The sequence below is a fragment of the Mobula hypostoma genome, chromosome 6 (genome assembly GCF_963921235.1).
Source record: "Mobula hypostoma chromosome 6, sMobHyp1.1, whole genome shotgun sequence".
NCBI classification, from domain to species: Eukaryota; Metazoa; Chordata; class Chondrichthyes; order Myliobatiformes; family Myliobatidae; genus Mobula; species Mobula hypostoma.
Window position 1 is genome coordinate 110,863,054 of NC_086102.1, and position 20,205 is coordinate 110,883,258.

At 45.3% G+C, this 20,205-nt stretch overlaps 1 protein-coding gene across 4 annotated transcripts in view; it reads right to left on the reverse strand.

Annotated features, from left to right (window-relative positions):
* The window catches only part of LOC134348300 (natural resistance-associated macrophage protein 2-like), a 123,601-nt gene that overhangs the window by 20,843 nt on the left and 82,553 nt on the right, over positions 1-20,205 (reverse strand). For 2 of the 4 annotated variants that reach the window (XM_063051463.1, XM_063051460.1), the window contains one exon: positions 4,774-6,962. In XM_063051463.1, coding sequence (XP_062907533.1) covers positions 6,876-6,962 — 87 coding nt within the window. In that variant the 3' untranslated portion in view covers positions 4,774-6,875. Of the gene's footprint in view, positions 1-4,773; positions 6,963-20,205 lie in introns of those variants that run through there. The other 2 variants (XM_063051462.1, XM_063051461.1) reach the window with 2 other exon arrangements.

Below are 20,205 nucleotides of genomic sequence, written 5' to 3' on the forward strand. Positions count from 1 at the left end.
ATTTCCCCTCCCCTGGACTACGCACACCTCCCTAGGGTCATGTTATATGAGGAACGCAGCATGCTATGAACTCGGATGGTTCAGCGGGTTGGTGAGACCATAGATGAGACAATGAGAGGTCTCACCCTTGTGTAATGTAAGCAGCAGCCTCCTGTCCACCACTCGTGAGTATCCTACATGCATGGTGACCAGAAGTGATGATTATTTTTAGTGAACAGTTCATGGGTTTTTACATTTATTTTTGTATAGAGATACTACACAGTGACAGGCTCTTTCTGCCCAACGAGTCAGCACCACCCATTTACACTCAGGAGACCGATTAAACTACTAACCCGTGCGTCTTTGGAGAATGGGAGGAAATCATACGGTAACGGGAAGAATGTGCAAACTTCTTACAGACAACAGCGGAATTGAACTGGCAATGTCATCGTGTCTTACCAACAGCTGTCTCAAGCAAAGAAAACCAAGTATTAGACAATTGTGTTACGATCGAGTGGGCTGAAGCAGACCTGTATTAAGTCAATGCGGCCCTGGACCGGCCATTGTATGGTGAGAAGGGAGTTAAAAATGTGGGTTGATCTGTCCCAAGAGTGAGTGGGAACTACTGGTGTTCTCTTCTGGCCATTAGGTTCTGCAGAATTCACCCAGATCTGAGTATAACTCAAGACTGTTACTCTTAGGGCTTGCCGCTAATGACTGTTATTAATGTTGAAGCTCTACAAAACTCTGGTTAGGCCATATTTGGAGTATTGTGTTCAGTTCTGGTCGCCTCATTATAGGAAGAATGTGGAAGCTTTAGAGGGTGCCGGGGAGGTTTACCCGAATGCTGCCTGATTAGAGAGCGTGTCATCTGAGGAAAGTTTGCGTGAGCTAGGGCTTTCTTTCTTAGGGATAAAGGAGGATGAGAGGCAATTTTATAGAGGGGTATAATATTATGAGAGAGTGGTCAGCCAGAACAGTTTCACCAGGGCAGCAATTGCCAATAACACAGGACATCCATTTCAGGTGGACGCTCTGAATGCCAGGCTGGGGGTGGTAAAACTGATAGAAAAAGGAACACTCTTCATTAGGCACGTGGAGGGTCATGGACTGTGTGGGAGGGAAGATAGATTGTGGTCTAGGTTTATGTAGGTTAGCAAAACATTTTAGGCTGAAGGGCTGATTCTATGCTGTGCTGTTTGATGTTCTGTGCCATCGCTTGTCTGTAGAACGTACCTCACAGTATGGGAGTACAGGAATCCGAACCCCTATTGGGGAAGGCTGCAATCCGAACCATTAAATGCCCAGCAGTCTTGATCTGGGACCAGCTTGTGAAACACAGTTCACGATCGACCAAGTATACAATCCAAAGTCACAGAGTTGAACCAGTCATTGATTTTACTCTCGGCGGAGGCTGCCTGACCTGCTGAGACTTTGTGGCATTTTTGGTTTTTATTTCAAACTTAATTTCCCCGCTGTTAGCTCGGAGATTTAGAGCAGCAAGTTTTGCATTACCTTAAGCTCGACTTTATTTATTCAGAGATACAGCTCAACAACAGATCCCTCCAACCCAACGAGCCCTCGCTGCCCAATTACACCCATGTGACCAATTAACCTGCTGACCCCTTACGAACTTGGAATGTGGGAGGAAACTGGAGCACCCGGAGGAAACCCACGCAGTCACAGAGAGAATGTACAAACTTCTTCCAGACAGCGACGGGAGTTGAACCCAGGTTACTGGCACTGTGAAGTGTTAGGCTGACCACTACGCTACCTTGCCACCCCAAACAGTTAGAACAATCAACATGCACAAGGTAGCACAAGGTGTAGTTCAAATTTTAATATTCAAGGACATGATGGGGTTTGCAAGAACTCTGATGGTTGAGATATCAGCTCCCAGCAGAAGAAAATTAGAATGCTGGAATCTAGATCTCCCACCTCACCTGGGTCTCAGATCTGTCAAAGTAAAAATACATTTTTTTTATCAGAGCCCCTACATTCATTTCCTTGCAGGCATTGACAGGGAAATGAAGAAATACGATAGCAAAAATTCCTATAAAAAATAAAGGAGCACTGTCACAGGAAAGCAGCATCTATCATCAGGGACCCACACCACCCAGGACATGCTCTTTCCATGGTGTGACGATCAGGAAGAAGGTACAGGAGCCTCAGGACTCCCACCACCAGATTCAGGGACTGTTAATATCACTCAACTATCAGGCTCTTGAACCAGTGAGGATAACTTCACTTAACTTATTATATATAACATAGAACAGTACAGGAATAGGACATTCAGCCCACAATGTTGTGCTAAACCAGCTAAACAACAAATCAAAAACAGCCAAACCTAATTCCTCCTCCTATACCATTTCCACATCCCTCCTTCATGTCCCTATCCAAATGTCTCTTAAAGGCCTCTAATGTATTTGCCTCTACCACCACACCAGGCAGCACATTCCAGGCATCCACCACTCTCTGAGTAAAAGACTTACCCCTCACATTCCTCTTGAACCTGCCCCCTCTCACCTTCAATGCATGTCCCCTGGTATTACAAATTTCAGCTCTGGGAAACAGACACTCTCTATCCACCCTGTCTATGCCTCTCATAATCTTAAACCCCTAAAAGATCTCCCCTTAGCCTCTGGCGCTCCAGAGAAAACAATCCGAGTTTATCCAGCCTCTAATGATAGCACATGCACTCTAAACCAGGCAGCATCCCGGTAAACCTCTTCTGCAGCATCTCTAAAGCCTCAACGTCCTTCCTATAGGGGAGAGATCAGAGCTGTATGCAATACTCCAGATGTGGCCTAATAAAAGTCGCAATGATACCTCCTGACTTTTGAACTCAATGCCTCAACTAATAAAAGCAAGCATTCCATAAACCTTCTTAACCACCCTGTCGACCTGTGTAGCCACTTTCAAGGAGCTATGAACTTGGATCTCAAGATCTCTCTGCTCAGCAACACTGCTAAGGACCTTGCCCTTGACTGTGTACAGTCTCCTGGCACTTGCCCCACCAAGGTGCAACAACTCGCATTTATCTGGGTTAAACTCCATCTGCCATTTCACTGCCCATATCTGCAACTGATCTATATCGTGCTGTATTCTTTGCCAGTCTTCTACACTATCCACAACTCCACCAATTTCGGTATCATCTGCAAACTTAGTAACCCTCTCATCTACATTTCAACCACTACCCTCTGTCTTCTATGTGCAAACCAGTTCTGAATCCCCATGGACCCCATGCACCTTAACCTTCTGGATGAGCCTCTCATGAGGGGTTTTTCAAATGCCTCACTAAAATCCATGTAGACAGGATCCACTGCCCTACCTTCATCAATCTCTCTCACCTTTTCAAAAAGCTCAATCAAGTTGGTAAGGCACGACCTGCCACGCACAAAGCCATGCTGGCTCTCCCTAATTATTCCATGGGTTTCCAGATGTTCATATATCCTATCCCCAAGAATTTTCTCCTGCAGTTTCCCTACAACTGAGGTGAGACTCGATGATCTATAGTTCCCAGGATTTTCCTTTGTTCCCTTGTTCCCTTCTTAAAAAGAGGTACAACATTAGCCACTTGCCAGTCCTCAGCGACCTCGCCTGTAACTAGAGAGAACATGAAGATACTGGTCAAGGGGCCACCAATCTCATCTCTCACCTCCTTCAATAACCTGGGGTAAATCCCATCAGGTGCTGGGGATTTATCCACCCTAATACTCATTAGGAGGCCCAACACTTCCTCCTCCCTGACCTCTAGATGCCCTAACATACCTATACACTCAACACTGATCTCCTGGTCCACTATATCCTTTTCCTTGGTAAACACTGAAGCAAAGTACTCACTAAGTACCTCACTCACTTTCTCCACAACCAAACACATGTTCCCCCCTTCTTCCTTGAGTGGTCCCACCCTTTCCCTACTTACTTTATACTTTATTGTCGCCAAGCAATTGATACTAGAACGTACAATCATCACAGCGATATTTGATTCTGCGCTTCCTGCTCCCTGGATTACAAATCGATAGTAAATATTAAAAATTTAAATTATAAATCATAAATAGAAAAATAGAAAAATGGAAAGTAAGGTATTGCAAAAAAACCGAGATGCAGGTCCGGATATTTGGAGGGTACGGCCCAGATCTGGGTCAGGATCCGTTCAGCAGTCTTATCACAATTGGAAAGCAGCTGTTCCCAAATCTGCCCGTGCGAGTCTTCAAGCTCCTGAGTCTTCTCCCAGAGGGAAGAGGGATGAAAGGTATGTTGGCTGGGTGGGTCGTGTCCTTGATTATCCTGGCAGCACTGCTCCGACAGCGTGCGGTGTAAAGTGAGTCCAAGGACGGAAGATTGGTTTGTGTGATGTGCTGCGCCGTGTTCACGATCTTCTGCAGCTTCTTCTGGTCTTGGACAGGACAACTTCTATACCAGGTTGTGATGCACCCTAGAAGAATGCTTTCTACAGTGCATCTATAAAAATTAGTGAGGATCTTAGGGCCAAATTTCCTTAGTTTTCTCAGGAAGTAAAGGCACTGGTGGGCCTTCTTGGCAGTGGACTCTGCTTGGTTGGACCAAGTCAGGTCATTTGTGATATTGACCCTGAGGAACTTAAAGCTTTTGACCTGTTCCACTTGCGCACCACCAATGTAAATTGGGTCGTGTGGTCCGCTACTCCTTCTGAAGTCAACAACCAATTCCTTTGTCTTGCTGACGTTGAGGGATAGGTTATTGTCTTCGCACCATGCCACCAGCTTCTTAATTTCCTCTCTGTACTCAAACTCATCATTACCCGAGATACGGCCTACAATTGTTGTGTCATCAGCAAACTTATATATTGAGTTTGATGGAAACTTGGCTACACAATCATGGGTGTACAGTGAGTACAGCAGGGGGCTGAGTACACAGCCTTGTGGGGCACTGGTGCTCAGAGTGATTGTAGAGGAGAGCTTGTCCCCTATTTTTACAGCCTGGGTCCTGTCTGTGAGGAAATTGAAGATCCAGCTGCAGATCTGAGTGCTAAGGCCCAGGTTCCGGAGCTTAGGAATCAGTTTATTTGGAATGGTGGTATTAAAGGCAGAGCTGTAGTCAATGAAAAGGAGCCTTACGTATTTGCCTTTATTCTCCAGGAGTTCTAAGGAGGGATGTAGGGCCAGAGAGATGGCATCTGTCATTGACCTGTTGCTCCGGTAGGTGAATTGCAAAGCGTCGAGGTTGACTGGTAGGCTGTGGTTGATGTGTGCCATAACCAATCGCTCGAAGCACTTCATGGCAATTGATGTCAGAGCCACAGATCGATAGTCATTCAGGCATGTCACCTTGCTCTTCTTCGGCACTGGGATTATCGTTGCCTTCTTAAAACACGAGGGGATCTTAGACTGAAGCAAGGAGCAGTTGAAGATGTCAGCAAACACTCCAGCTAGCTCGCTTGCACAGGCCCAGCGAACCCGTCCTGGGACGCCATCTGGGCCCGTCGCCTTCCTTGGATTTATCTTCAGGAAGGTCCTTCTAACGTCCTCCTCTGTGACGATGAATCTCGATGCCACCAGGTCCGGTTCATCCGGAGGGAGCGGGACGCTTCTCTTCTGTTCGAATCTTGCGTAGAGTACGTTAAGATTGTCAGGAAGAGAAGCGCCACAGTTATTGATATTCCCAGCCTTTTCTTTGCGCCCAGTGATCTCATTTAGACCCTGCCATAGTCTACTGGCATCCCTCTGGTTAGCCTCTTGCTCTTGATATATGTATAGAATGCCTTGGGATTCACCTTAATCCTACCTGCCAAGGACTATTCATGGCCCCTCCTGGCTTTCCTAATTCCCTTCTTTAGTTCTTTTCTGACTTCTTTATACTCTCATGTGCTCTGTTTGATCCTGACTTTGAAAACTTTACAACCTTTTCCTTTCTCTTCGTGACTAAATTCATCACCTCTTTGGACATCCAAGGTTCTCTCATCTTTCCATCCCTGTCCTTCCTTCTAACAGGAACATAGCTTTCCTGTACCCTGTACAATTGATCTTTAAACACCCTCCACACGTCTGATATGGACTTGCCAGAAAAAAAGGTGTTCCCAAGTAATGCTTCTTAGTTCTTGCCTAACGCCCTCGCAATTTGCCCTACTGCAATTTAAAACTATCCCACAAGGACCATACCTACATTATCCACAGCTATCCTGAAATTTAAGGAATCGTAGTCAGTATTCCCTAACTGTTCACCCACTGAAAGGTCAGTCACCTGGCCAGGCTCATTGCCCAGCACCAGGTCCAATATGTCCCCACCCTCTTGTTGGATCATCCACATGTTGATTTAAAAAACCTTCCTGGATGCACTTAAATTCTGCCCCATTTAAACCCCTTGCACTGAGAAGGTCCCAGTTTCTATTAGGGAAGGTGGAATCTCCCATGACAACAACCCTATTATCTTTACACATTTCCTTAATCTGATTACATATCAGTTCCTCACTTACTCTATCACAGAACTGTTCCCACAACCAATGGACTCACCTTCATGGACGCAAAAACTCATATTGTCAATATCTAATGCTTATTTATTTATTTATTTGTTTGTTTGTTTGTTTGTTTGTTTCTCTTTTGTATTTGCACAGTTTTGTTGTCTTTTAAACACTGGTGGTTTGGCTGTCTAAGAAGTGTTCAGTTTTTCATTGATTCTATTGTGTTTCCTTCTAGTTACTATGGATGCCTGCAAGAAAATGAATCTCAGGGTAGTATATGGTGACGTATATGTACCTTGATAATTAATTTACTTTAAACTTGTAATTTTGAGAATTTATGAAAAACTCTACATAAATAAAGACTGACAAACAACCAATGTGCAACAGAATAGAAAGAATGTGAAAGGTAATTGTTACTATTGGAAGCAGCAACCTGCAGATCTTGGAGTTGTGAAGTTTAGTGAGAAACTATTTCATGTGTGAAACGTTGGTCCTGACCCAACTTCGGGCCACATACTCCGGATGCCACACAGCTCAGCCACAGCTGGAAGAAAGAAAGTTCATCGTTACTTCCTAAAGTGACTTGGTTTCCGTTTCAACTCAATGCTAACATCTCGGGTGAAAAGTACTTTCCAGTGGTTTCTGAGGTTTCATTCAACTGGTGCCTCTGCTGGCAATGGTCTTTAACTTATTTATACAGCTGTAACCAGGAATGCAAGAGACCTACGAGATGATTAGAGGCATATATAGAGTGGACAGCCAAAAACTTTTCCCAGGGTAGAAATGGCTAACGCGAGGGAGAATAATTTTAAGGTGATTGAAATAATGGGGGGAGGGTTTTCAGCCATTCCTAAAAACTAGATCAAACAGCAAAAATGAGGTGTAGTTCACAGTGCTTTGTAATGGGATAAAGTGCAAACATGAAAATTAAATAAAAATAAACATGAAGTACAAGATGAAAATATGTTAGTTGAGGGGGGATCTGATTGAAACGTATAAGATCCTAAAGGGATTGGACAGGTTAGATGCAGGAAGATTGTTCCCGATGTTGGGGAAGTCCAGAACGAGGGTCACAGTTTGAGGATAGAGGGGAAGCCTTTTAGGACCGAGATTAGGAAAAACTTCTTCACACAGAGAGTGGTGAATCTGTGGAATTCTCTGCCACAGCAAACAGTTGAGGCCAGTTCATTGGCTATGTTTAAGAGGGAGTTAGATATGGCCCTTGTGGCTACAGGGGTCAGGGGGTATGGAGGGAAGGCTGGGTTCTGAGTTGGATGATCAGCCATGATCATAATAAATGGCGGTGCAGGCTCGAAGGGCCGAATGGCCTACTCCTGCACCTATTTTCTATGTTTCTATGTAAAACAGTTATTTCAGTTAACTCCACTCTGTTTCACTCTCCACAGGTGCTGCCCAACTTCTGAGTGTTTCCGACGTTTTCTACCAACACCTGCAGGAACGGAGGCTAGCAATCTAAAGAGGCAACAGTGTTGTGAGGAAAGGATGAGTGAGCTGGGGTTTTCTTGTTGGAGTGAAGGAGGATGAGGGGACACTTGACAGGGGTGTAAAAGTCGATAAGAGGCGTAGATTGAGTGAACAGTCAGAGACTTTTTCCCAGAGCAAAAATGGCTCATACTAGGTGTCGTAATCTTAAAATGATTGGAGGAAAGTATAAAGGAGATGTCAGAGGTTAAGTTTTTTTTTCCACACAGAGTGGTAGAGGCTGATACATTAGGGACATTTAAGAGACTCTTTGATAGGCACATGAGTGATAGAAAAATGGAGGGCTATGTAGGAGGGAAGAATTAGAGTGGGTTAAAATGTTGGCACAACATTGTGGGCTGAAGGGCCTGTACTGTTCAATGTTCTATGAGGTGAAGAGCATTAGGGTCCAACAGGCTGAGTGGTGGGGATCTGATGATACATTTCATGGATGATCTATGGCTGATTGCCGTTATTTGGATGAGAATGTACATGTAAGAGACCACAGTTGCTAGAATCAGGAGCAACGCACAAAAAGCTCCAGATGAAGGAACTTAGCTGAAATGTCAGCTGCCTATTTTGCCGTTGGCCTGCTGAGTTCCTCCAGTTCTTGATGTGTTATGCTGGATGAGGACAGAGTTGGTAGAATTGGTAGGTTTGCAAATGACACTAAAATTGGTGTTATATTGGCAAGCGAAAGGGGATTTAGATGAACTGATGAAGTGGGCCATGGAGTAGCAGATGTTATTTAATTCAAGCAAGTGTAAGGTGCTGCATTTAGAACATAGAACATAGAACATGGAACGTAGAACATTACAGCATGGTCCAGGTCGTCAGCCCTCAATATTGTGCCGATAAGATCAATCTGATCCTTCCCTCCTTCATAGCATTCCATTTCTCAGTCATTCACGTGCCTATCCAAGAGTCTTGTAACTGTCTCTAACATACAGTATTGTTGAAAAGTCTTAGCCACATAGACACAGTACATACATCTAGGGTGCATAATACTGTAGTAATTTTATGTATTGCACTGTACTGCTGTCACAATAAAAAAACTAATGTCATGACATACGTGAGTGAAGATGAACCCGATTCTGATTTGGGTCTCTGTTGTGGACTGAGAGTGGGAAGGGTCAGGGAGAGGGGAATCATGATTGGGAAAGGGGGAAGGGAGAGGGAAGCACCAGAGAGACGTTCTGTAATGATCAATAAAGCAATTGTTTGGAATCAAATGACTTTGCCTAGTGTCTCAGTGCTGGTTGTGCCTGCACACATGCCACCCCTCATCCCAACATCCTCCTGTGGCCCTCCGCCCTCGACATTCCCAACATCCTTTGCTCCCTTCGGATTTTCTAACTCACTCTCCACTCCACATTGACAAATACAGTACTGTGCAAAACCTGAGCTATATATATATTTGCCCAAGGCTTTTGCACAGTATTGTATCTGCCCCGACCACCACCCCTGGCAGGGTGTTCCACACCCTCACTACTCTGTGTAAAGATACCCAACAGTGACATCACCCCACACATGCTTTTCTGTGAATTCCTTACAATTATGCCCCCTCATGTTAGCCATTTTGCTAAGTTGAACAAGGCAGGATTTACACAGTGAATGATGGGGCTAGGGGAGTGTCGTAGAACAGAAGAAATTAGAGGCATAGTTCCCTAAATGTGACTCTTCATTGATCAGGGTACTGTAAACCTTGACACTCTGATTAATCAAGAACCTATCAATCTCTGCCTTGAATATACACAATGACTTGGACTGCACAGCTGTCTGTAGCAATGAATTCCACAGATTTAGCACCCTCTGTCTATAGATGTTCCTCAATTCTGAGGCTGTGTCCTCTGGTCCTAGACTTCCCCAGTATAGGAAACATCCTCTCCACATCCACTGTATCTAAGCCTTTCAATATTCGAAAGGTTTCAGTGAGATTCTCCCTCATTCTTCTAAACTCTAGAGAGTACAGGCCCAGAGCCATCAAATGCTCCTCATACATTAACCCTGTCCGACAGGATTAATCTCTTGAACTTGCTCCTGGACCCTCTCCAGTGCCAGCACAACCTTTCTTAGATAAGGGGCCTAAAGCTGCTCACAGTAGTCCAAGGGCAGTCTGACCAGTTCCTTATTAATCCTCAGCATTACGTCCTCTCTATTCTTCTCAAAATGAATGCTAACATCGCATTTGCCTTCCTTACCACCAACTTAACTGGCAAGTTAACCTTTAAGGAATCTTTCATGAGGACTCCCAAATCCCTTTGCACCGCTGTTTTTTAAATTTTCCCATTTAGAATATAGTCCATGCCTTTATTCCTTCTGCCGAGGTGTTTAGCCATTCAAATTGCTACACTATAGTCCATCTGCCACTTCTTTATCCATTCTCCTAATCTGTTCAAGTCCTTCTGCAGACACTCTGCTTCCTCAACACTACCTGCCCCTTCACCTATCTATGCATTGTCTGAAAACTTGGCCACAAAGCCATCAATTCCTTTAACCACATCATTGACATATAACGTGAAAAGAAGCGGTCTCTACTCCTAACCCCGTGACACACTACTACTCACTGGCAGCCAACCAGAAAAGGCCCCATTTATTCTGACTCTTTTCCCCCTGCCCGTCATCCAATCTTCAATCCATGGCAGTATCTTTCCTGTAATTCCAAGGGTTCTTATCTTGCTAAGGCCTGAAAATCCAATAATCAGCATCCACCAATTCTCCTTTGTCTATCCTGGTTGTTATTTCCTCAAAGAATTCCAACAGATTTGTCAGGAAAGATTTCCCCTTAAGGAAACCATGCTGACTTTGGCCTATTTTATCATGTGTCTCCAACAACTCTGAAACTTCATCCTTAATAATAGACTCCAACATCTTCCCAGCCACTGAAGTCAGGCTAACTTGCCTATAATTCCCTTTCCACTCTCTCTTCTGCAATACTGGAGTGACATTTGCAGTATTCCATTCCTCTGGAACCATTCCAGAATCTAGTCATTCTTGAAAGATCATTACTAATGCCTCCACAATTTCTTCAGCCACCTCTTTCAGAACCCTGGGGGGGGTGTAGTCTATTGAGTCCAAGTGACTTTTATCAACCTTCAAACCTTCCAGCTTCCCAAGCATCTTCTCCTTTGTAATAGCAACAACATTCAATCCTGCCCCTGACACTCTCGAATTTCTGGCATCCTGTGATTGTCTTCTGCAGTGAAGACTGATGCAAAAAGCTTATCAAGTTCATCTGCCATTTCTTTATACTCCATTAGCACCTCTCCAGTGCCATTTTCCAGCAATCGGATATCCATTCCCATCTCTCTTTTACTCTTTATATATCTGAAAAACCTTGTTATCCTCTTTTATATTATTGGCTAGCTTATCTTCATATTTCATCTTTACTCTCTCTTTGGATTTTTAGTTATCTGCTGTTTAATTTTAAAAACTTCCCAATCCTTTACTTTCCCAGTAATTTTTGTTGTATTATATGCCCTCTTTTTTGCTTTTATGCTGTCTCCTTTGACTTCATCCATTAGTCATAATCACCTCATCCTCCCTTCAGAATATTTCATCTTTGGGATTTATCTTTCCTGCCCCTTCTGAATTTTCCCCAGAAGCTCCAGCCATTGCTGCTCTGCCGTCATCACTGCTAGTGTCCCCTTCCAATCAACTTTGGCCATCTCCTCTCTCATGCCTCTGTGATTCCTTTTACTCCACTATAATACTGATATAACTGATTTTAGCTTTCTCAAACTGCAGGGTGAATTCTATCATGTTATGATCATTGCTTCCTAAAGTTTCCTTTACCTTAACTCCCTAATCAAATCTGGATTATTACATAACCCCCAATACAGAATGTCATTCCCCTTTTGGACTCAAGCTGCCTCAAAATGGAATTTCGTAGGCTTTCAACAAATTCCCTCTCCTGGGATCCAGTACTGACATGATTTTCCCAATCTACCTGCATATTGACGTCTTCCATGACTATCACAACATTGCTCTTTTTATATGCCTTTTCGATTTCCCTTTGTAATTTGTAGCCTACCTCCTAGCTTCAGTTCGAAGGCCTGTATATAACTCCAATCAGAGTCTTTTTATCCTTACAGTTTCTTAACTCTACCCACAACAATTCTACACCTTCCAATCCTATGTCATGTCTTTCTAAGGATTTGATTTCATTTGTTACCAACAGAACCTCCCCACCCCATCACCTTATTCTGTATATTGTGTGCATTCAAATATAACACCTTCAGTCTTGTATCTGTCATCCTTTTTGATTCTGGCCTTCTGTTACACTTTAACTCCCACTGACTACGATTTTGCCCTAACATCTGCCTGTCCTTCCTCACAGTCTCACTACACACTAAATCTATCAACTGCCCCATCCTCAGCCCTATCACTCTTGTTTCCATCCCCCTGCCAAATTAATTTAAACCTTCCCCCACAGTTCTAGCAAACCTGCCTTCCAGGGTATTGCTCCCACTTGAGTAACTCCTGCTTTTTGTACAGACCATACCTTCCCAGAAGATCCAGAAATCTGAAACTCTGCCCCTTGCACCAATTCTTCAGCTATACATTTATCTGCCAATTATCCTATTAGCCTCTCTGGCACGTGGCACAGACAACAATCCAGAGATTACTATCCTGGAGGTCCTGCTTTTCAGTGTTCTACCTAAATCCTTATAGCCTCTCTTCAGGACCTCCTCCCTTTTCCTACCTTTGTCATTAGTACCAATATGTATCACAACTTCCGGCTATTCACCCGCCCCCCCACCCCACTTGGAGAGCGGTGGACCCAATCCAAAACATCCCTGGCCCTGGCACCTAGGAGGCAAAGTAGCATTAGGATGTTTCTTTCACATCCACAGAATCTGCTTCCTGCTCCTCTCATTATGGAATCCCCTATCACTACTGAACTCCTCTTCTCCCCCTTTGCTTTTGAGCCTCAGAGACAGATTCAGTGCCAGAGATCTGGTTACTGCGGCTTTCCTCTGGTAGTTAGTTGTCCCCAACAGTATCCAAAGCAATGTACCTACTATTGAGGGGAATGTCCACAGGGGAACTCTGCACTGGCTGCCTACTCCCATTCCCTCTCCTGACAGTCACCCAGGTACCTGCTTCCTGCAATTTAGGAGTGACTACCTCCTTGTGGCTCCTATCTATCACCTCCTTATTTTCCCATACAAGTTGAAGGTCATTCAGCTGCAGTTCCAGTTCCTTAACACATTCTCTAAAGATCTGCAGTTTGGTGATGAAAATAATGTTCATCTGACTGTTACTTTACAGTTTAACAACTGATTGTCTGCTTATATTTTATATAATTACTTATATACAAGTAACAGTTTAGTATGCTTCCTAGTAATCATAGTATGCACATGCAGTTGTTCAGTGTGCTCATAAGTGGTGACATTTGTATGATTCTGGAAAGATCTGGAAGCTTCTCTTGGTGCTACATTATTTAAATAAGAGCTTTCTGATTGGCTGGCTCTTAGCTGTGAATTTGAATGGAATTTTTGTTATCAATGGAGTGTAAAATAGCTGACCACAGGGGAATGCTATCTTCTCCTTTTGTTTGTTTGCTTCTATCTCCCTTCACTTACTAGACCTCTTTTACTGTCCATTTTCAACTGTCTTTGTTCTATCTATGCTTAATAAAAACAATCGTGAAACGAGTTTTCTGCCTCTTACCTGAAAGAACCTTAGATTAAAAATGTCAGAGTCCAACAATAGTTTGTTTCCAAATGCAATCGCTTGAAGTATACATAAAGCATAAGTAGTAGGCCACTCAGTCCCACTACACTCCCTGCTATCCCTGGGTCTCATCTTGGACAGCCTCCATTCCCCACTGTCTCTTTGCTGCTGACTTTTTCGACCTCCTACAGATTAGAGGTTTCCAAAGACTTGCCACCCCCTGTAGGAAGGTGTTTTTATATCCTTTAATCTCACGTATTTACTGAGCTTTTCATTACGTAGGAGGCATTGCCCTTTGTATTTTCACCTGAGTTACTGATATTGATACTGGATGAGGCAGACGGCTCCCTCTGGCACACCCAACTGCTAACGTGACAAAGCCATGCCCGGACCTTTTTGAAAGATTAGCTTTATTTGTCTTATGTACATTAAAACACTGAAACATACATTGAATGTTAGCATAGCGGGCAGTGCGATCGCTTTGCAGACCCAGCTGTAGGAGCACTGTTCGATTCCCACTGTTGTCTCAAAGGAGTTTGTACGTTCTTCTTGTGACGGGTGGGATTCCTCTGGGTGCACTGGTTTCCCCCCACATTCCAAAGACGGCCGGTTAGTAAGTTACAGGCATGCTCTATTGGCACCGGAAGTGGGGTGACACTCATGGGCTGCCCCCAGAAGACCATAGAAACCATAGAAGCTACAGCACAGAAACAGGCCCTTTGGCCCTTCTTGGCTGTGCCGAACCATTTTCTGCCTAGTCCCACTGACCTGCACACGGACCATATCCCTCCATACACCTCCCATCCATGTATCTGTCCAATTTATTTTTAAATGTTAAAAAAGAACCTGCATTTACCACCTCGTCTGGCAGCTCATTCCATACTCCCACCACTCTCTGTGTGAAGAAGCCCCCACTAATGTTCCCTTTAAACTTTCCCCCCCTCACCCTTAACCCATGTCCTCTGGTTTTTTTCTTCCCTTGCCTCAGTGGAAAAAGCCTGCTTGCATTCACTCTATCTATACCCATCATAATTTTATATACCTCTATTAAATCTCCCCTCATTCTTCTACGCTCCAGGGAATAAAGTCCTAACCTATTCAACCTTTCTCTGTAACTGAGTTTCTCAAGTCCCGGCAACTTCCTTGTAAACCTTCTCTGCACTCTTTCAACCTTATTTATATCCTTCCTGTAATTTGGTGACCAAAACTGAACACAATACTCCAGATTCGGTCTCACCAATGCCTTATACAACCTCATCATAACATTCCAGCTCTTATACTCAATACTTCGATTAATAAAGGCCAATGTACCAGAAGCTCTCTTTACGACCTTATCTACCTGTGACGACACTTTTAGGGAATTTTGTATCTGTATTCCCAGATCCCTCTGTTCCACTGCACTCCTCAGTGCCTTACCCTGTATGTTCTACGTTGGTTTGTCCTTCCAACGTGCAATACCTCACACTTGTCAGTATTAAACTCCATCTGCCATTTTTCAGCCCATTTTTCCAGCTGGTCCAAGCCCCTCTGCAGGCTCTGAAAACCTTCCTCACTGTCTACTACACCTCCAATCTTTGTATCATCAGCAAACTTGCTGATCCAATTTACCACATTATCATCCAGATCATTGATATAAATGACAAATAACAATGGACCCAGCACTGATCCCTGTGGCACACCACTAGTCACAGGCCTCCACTCAGGGAAGCAATTCTCTACCACCACTCTCTGGCTTCTTCCATCGAGCCAATGTCTAATCCAATTTACCACCTCTCCATGTATACCTAGTGTTACGAGAATACACATAAAAATTAAGATGTTTGCTGGCCTGGGCTAGCATCAGTGGCATCAGCAGTTGGTCTGCCACCTGCCCTCAGGGGAAGGAGAGATAAGGAACAATGGAGCAGCGTCTGGAGATGTGTAATGAAGGGATGTGGGAGGGAGAGCTGTCTGGAGCGGCTCCCCCCTTTGAACCCTGAACTGTTTGAAGTGATGGACAGGCGATACCCCAGCAGGGGGATAAAAAGGGACAGGTTCGCTAAGACAGGGTCACACGCCACCCGAGGTAACGAGACCCTGGAAGCGGTGCGCTTCTCACGAGTGGGTGAGAAGTACCGGACAACGACAAGGGTGGAAAGGTACGATCAGCGGGAACCCGGTGTGTGTCCGCCCTTGCCTGGGTGCCGGGTTCACTGCAGAGGATCGACCGCATCTGGAGGAGGGGTCACAGTCGGTGACCTCAGGTGACATCACCAAGGACCCGCCCAAATGCTGTTTGTGAGCCATCTCGCTGGTCTGTGAGTGAAGCCGTTCTGAATGATGAGTTGTTCCTATTCTATGTCTCTCTTCCCCACCTTGTCCATCGCCATGACAACGATTACTGCGAACTGAACTACAAACTGGACTGAACTTTGAGTCATTTTGAAATTGGTCATTTACCCCTAGACAACGATAGAGCTTGATTGATGCTGTTATCTTAATTCTGTGCACATGTGTGGTTATCATTGTTGAATTGTTGCATTTATTATCCTTTCGATTACTGTGTTGCTTGTTTCTTTAATAAAACTTTCTTAGTTCTAGTACTCCAGACTCCAACTGAGTGATCCATTTCTGCTGGTTTGGCAACCCAGTTACGGGGTACGTAACATAAGTGGGGTTCTCGTCCGCGATTTTGAACGCTAAATTTGGGACGGAGTAAATTGATTGGGTTAAAATTCCCGAAAGAAAGAAAAGACAAACAGCAGAAATGGAGGTTGAGGAATTTATAAAGGCGCCGACCTTGGAGGCATTAGAGGATGCCAGGAAATCGGAATTGATAGCTGTGGCAAAATGGGTGAATCTTGCTAAGGTGAAGTCGACAATGAGGAGAGAGGAGATACACAGAGCTATTGTAGAACACTATGTATCTAAAGGTGTGTTTCCCCAAGGTGAGCTGGGGGTGGTGTCTATTGAAAAACCTGCTGGAGACGCGGTACAGGTACAGCTTGAAAAACTGAGACTCGAGCACGAGTTCCGGGTACGGCAGTTAGAAAGGCAGGAGAAAGAGAGAGAGTTAGAAAGGCAGGAGAAAGAGAGAGAGGTAGAAAGGCAGGAGAGGGACAGACAGTTGGAGAGAGAAGAGAGAGAGAGGGACAGACAGTTGGAGAGAGAAGAGAGAGAGAGGGACAGACAGTTGGAGAGAGAGGAGAAACAGAGGGAAAGGGAATTTGAGCTGGAGAAGTTAAAGATAAGGGCCGAGCAGGGGCTCGTGCCGAACCAAGGTGGAGGGTTCCGGGCGACCCAGGAGGTTAGGCTGGTTCCCCCATTTGACGATACCGATGTGGATCGGTACTTTCTCCATTTCGAAAAAGTGGCCATAAGTCAGGAATGGCCGAGGGATAAGTGGGTTGTCTTACTTCAGAGTGTACTGAAAGGGAAGGCCCAACAAGCTTACTCAGCTTTATCCGCGGAAGATGCCCAGAGGTATGAGGTGGTGAAAGAGGCCATCCTCAGGATTTATGAGTTGGTCCCGGAGGCATACCGGCAGAGGTTCCGGAATGCGAGGAAGCGGTGGGACCGCACGTATTTGGAGTTTGCTCGTGAGATGCAAATATATTGTGAGCGTTGGTGCGCCTCGAAAGGGGTAGAGGGGGATTACGACAGACTGCTGCAACTGGTTCTGATTGAGCAGTTTAAAGGTTGTGTCCCTGAGGGTATGAGACCCTACCTCGATGAGAAAGAGGCAGCCACGTTAGCCGCAACTGCTAAGTTAGCGGATGAGTATGCGTTGACGCATAAAATGAAGGTTGCCCCGAGTAAAGGCTACCAGAAGGGTGGTCAGGACGGAGGGGAGAGTCCGCCGGAAAAGTCAGAAAGTAAGCCGGGGACTAGTGAAAAGGATAAGGTAGACCGGGAGCAGTCTGGTCGGAAGTCTCCTGGGGTCGTCTGTTATAATTGTGGGAAAGTCGGACACTTTGCGTCCAGGTGCTTTGCCCCAAGGAAGGAGACGGGGAAAGGAAAAGCGGAAATTTTGAATGGCTGTATCGAGCTGTTAAGCGAACCGCTAGGGAAGGACAGGTCTGAAAAAGTCCAGGAAGGGCGCGAGAGGTTTATCTCGGCCGGACTGGTGTCAGTGAAGGAGGGGTTAAAACCAGTTCCAGTGCGGATCTGGAGAGACACGGGAGCGTGTCAGTCACTAATACTGAAGAGTGTATTAGAGTTTAGCTCAGAGACCCAGACTGGGGAGGTAGAGGTCAAAGGTGTTGGGGAAGGGACAGAGTCAGTCCCTTTGCACCAGATACATTTACAGAGCAACCTGGTCTCTGGACTAGTCACGATCGGGGTGAGGTCCGAATTACCGATGAAAGACGTGGAAGTCTTGCTCGGTAATGACATCGCCGGAGGAATCGTGTTCCCAGTCGTGAGATTGACGGGTCAGCCTGCCAGCATGGAGGCCCCGCCCGCGATGGTGAATTTGGCTGAAACATTTCTGCCAACCTTGTATGAGACAGGGTGTAGTGAGATAAGAGGTAGTGAGGGAGCTGGGACGGACGTAGCAGTAGCCAGGAAAGAATTTGTGCAGACGCAGGAGCGAGACGAGGGGCTGATGGTTTTTGCCGAGACCGCTCTCTCTGACACAGCCTTGACAAGCTATTGTGCGGATGAGGAGGTGCTAAGGAAGAAAGGGAAATCAAGTACAGCATCCGCAGATGAGGAGTGGGGGGTGGTGCAAAAGAGTTATGGGGATGAGGTTTTTAACATGGCCCACGAGGTACCCTCCGGTGGACATTTTGCGGTGCTGGAGGAAACAGTTGGTGGAATCATGAAAGAGAGTTACCGGCTGCCCAGGGGGAAAAATGTTATTGATCATGACCGACGCGAACTGAGACGGTCACCGGCTTTTGATATGCTAACAAACCTAGTCGGTGTTAGCGTGGAAATCAATGAAGCTAGGGGCCCCCTGCTAAGAGGAAAAAACCATTTTGAAAAGATTAGGATGGGATCGGTCAGATGGGAGAAGGCTATTGTTTTGGCCAGGTCTACTGATAAGGTCTCTCCCTTAATCCCTGAAGGAGTAATTAAACGACTCGCACCCATGTGTTTGATTGTCCCGAGGAAATGCAAAGAACTGGGACGTTGGGTGATTGTGGTTACAATAGGGCGGCCAAGTAAACAACACCCATATTTTTTGAGTAATTCAGTGACTAAAGGGCTGATGAACACAGAGGTGTGTATTGGCAATTTAACACGGCTGTCTGAAGCCAGCTTGATAGTGAACCTTGGAAAAAATGAATTCGGCCACACGAATGTCACTTACCTGGGAATTGTGGTGACACAGGGGCAGCTGGCAGTGATGCAAGCTACAGTGCAGGCTATCGCTGACCTCCCAACCCCGACAGACAAGAGGGCCCTCAGAAGGCTTTTGGAGATGGTGGGGTACTGCAGGAAGTTTTGCAATAACTCTGCGGTCAATACCCGTCCCCCTCCTACTAAGCCCTTGCGAGGGAAAATTGAGTCGGAATGGGACGACCCTTGTTGTTGTGGTCCGGGACAAAACCAAATGAGAGGTTACATTGGTCGCAATTCATCAGTGTTTTTGGCCACTATGAAGTTTGCTGAGTTGGAGCCTGGTCTAAGGGATTATTAATAACACGTGTAAAAGGAACAGAAAATGTGATGACTGTCTGTCAAGGTGTTGACAGCTTCAAATTCTCTGTATTAGCTAAAGAACTGTTAAAGATGTATATTGTGTATGTATCAGATAATGTAGTCATGTTTGTAATTTTTACCTCCCGGTAAAAATCCTTAAAGGGGGGAAGTGTTACGAGAATACACATAAAAATTAAGATGTTTGCTGGCCTGGGCTAGCATCAGTGGCATCAGCAGTTGGTCTGCCACCTGCCCTCAGGGGAAGGAGAGATAAGGAACAATGGAGCAGCGTCTGGAGATGTGTAATGAAGGGATGTGGGAGGGAGAGCTGTCTGGAGCGGCTCCCCCCTTTGAACCCTGAACTGTTTGAAGTGATGGACAGGCGATACCCCAGCAGGGGGATAAAAAGGGACAGGTTCGCTAAGACAGACACACACGCCACCCGAGGTAACGAGACCCTGGAAGCGGTGCGCCTCTCACGAGTGGGTGAGAAGTACCGGACAACGACAAGGGTGGAAAGGTACGATCAGCGGGAACCCGGTGTGTGTCCGCCCTTGCCTGGGTGCCGGGTTCACTGCAGAGGATCGACCGCATCTGGAGGAGGGGTCACAGTCGGTGACCTCAGGTGACATCACCAAGGACCCGCCCAAATGCTGTTTGTGAGCCATCTCGCTGGTCTGTGAGTGAAGCTGTGCTGAATGATGAGTTGTTCCTATTCTATGTCTCTCTTCCCCACCTTGTCCATCGCCATGACAACGATTACTGCGAACTGAACTACAAACTGGACTGAACTTTGAGTCATTTTGAAATTGGTCATTTACCCCTAGACAACGATAGAGCTTGATTGATGCTGTTATCTTAATTCTGTGCACATGTGTGGTTATCATTGTTGAATTGTTGCATTTATTATCCTTTCGATTACTGTGTTGCTTGTTTCTTTAATAAAACTTTCTTAGTTCTAGTACTCCAGACTCCAACTGAGTGATCCATTTCTGCTG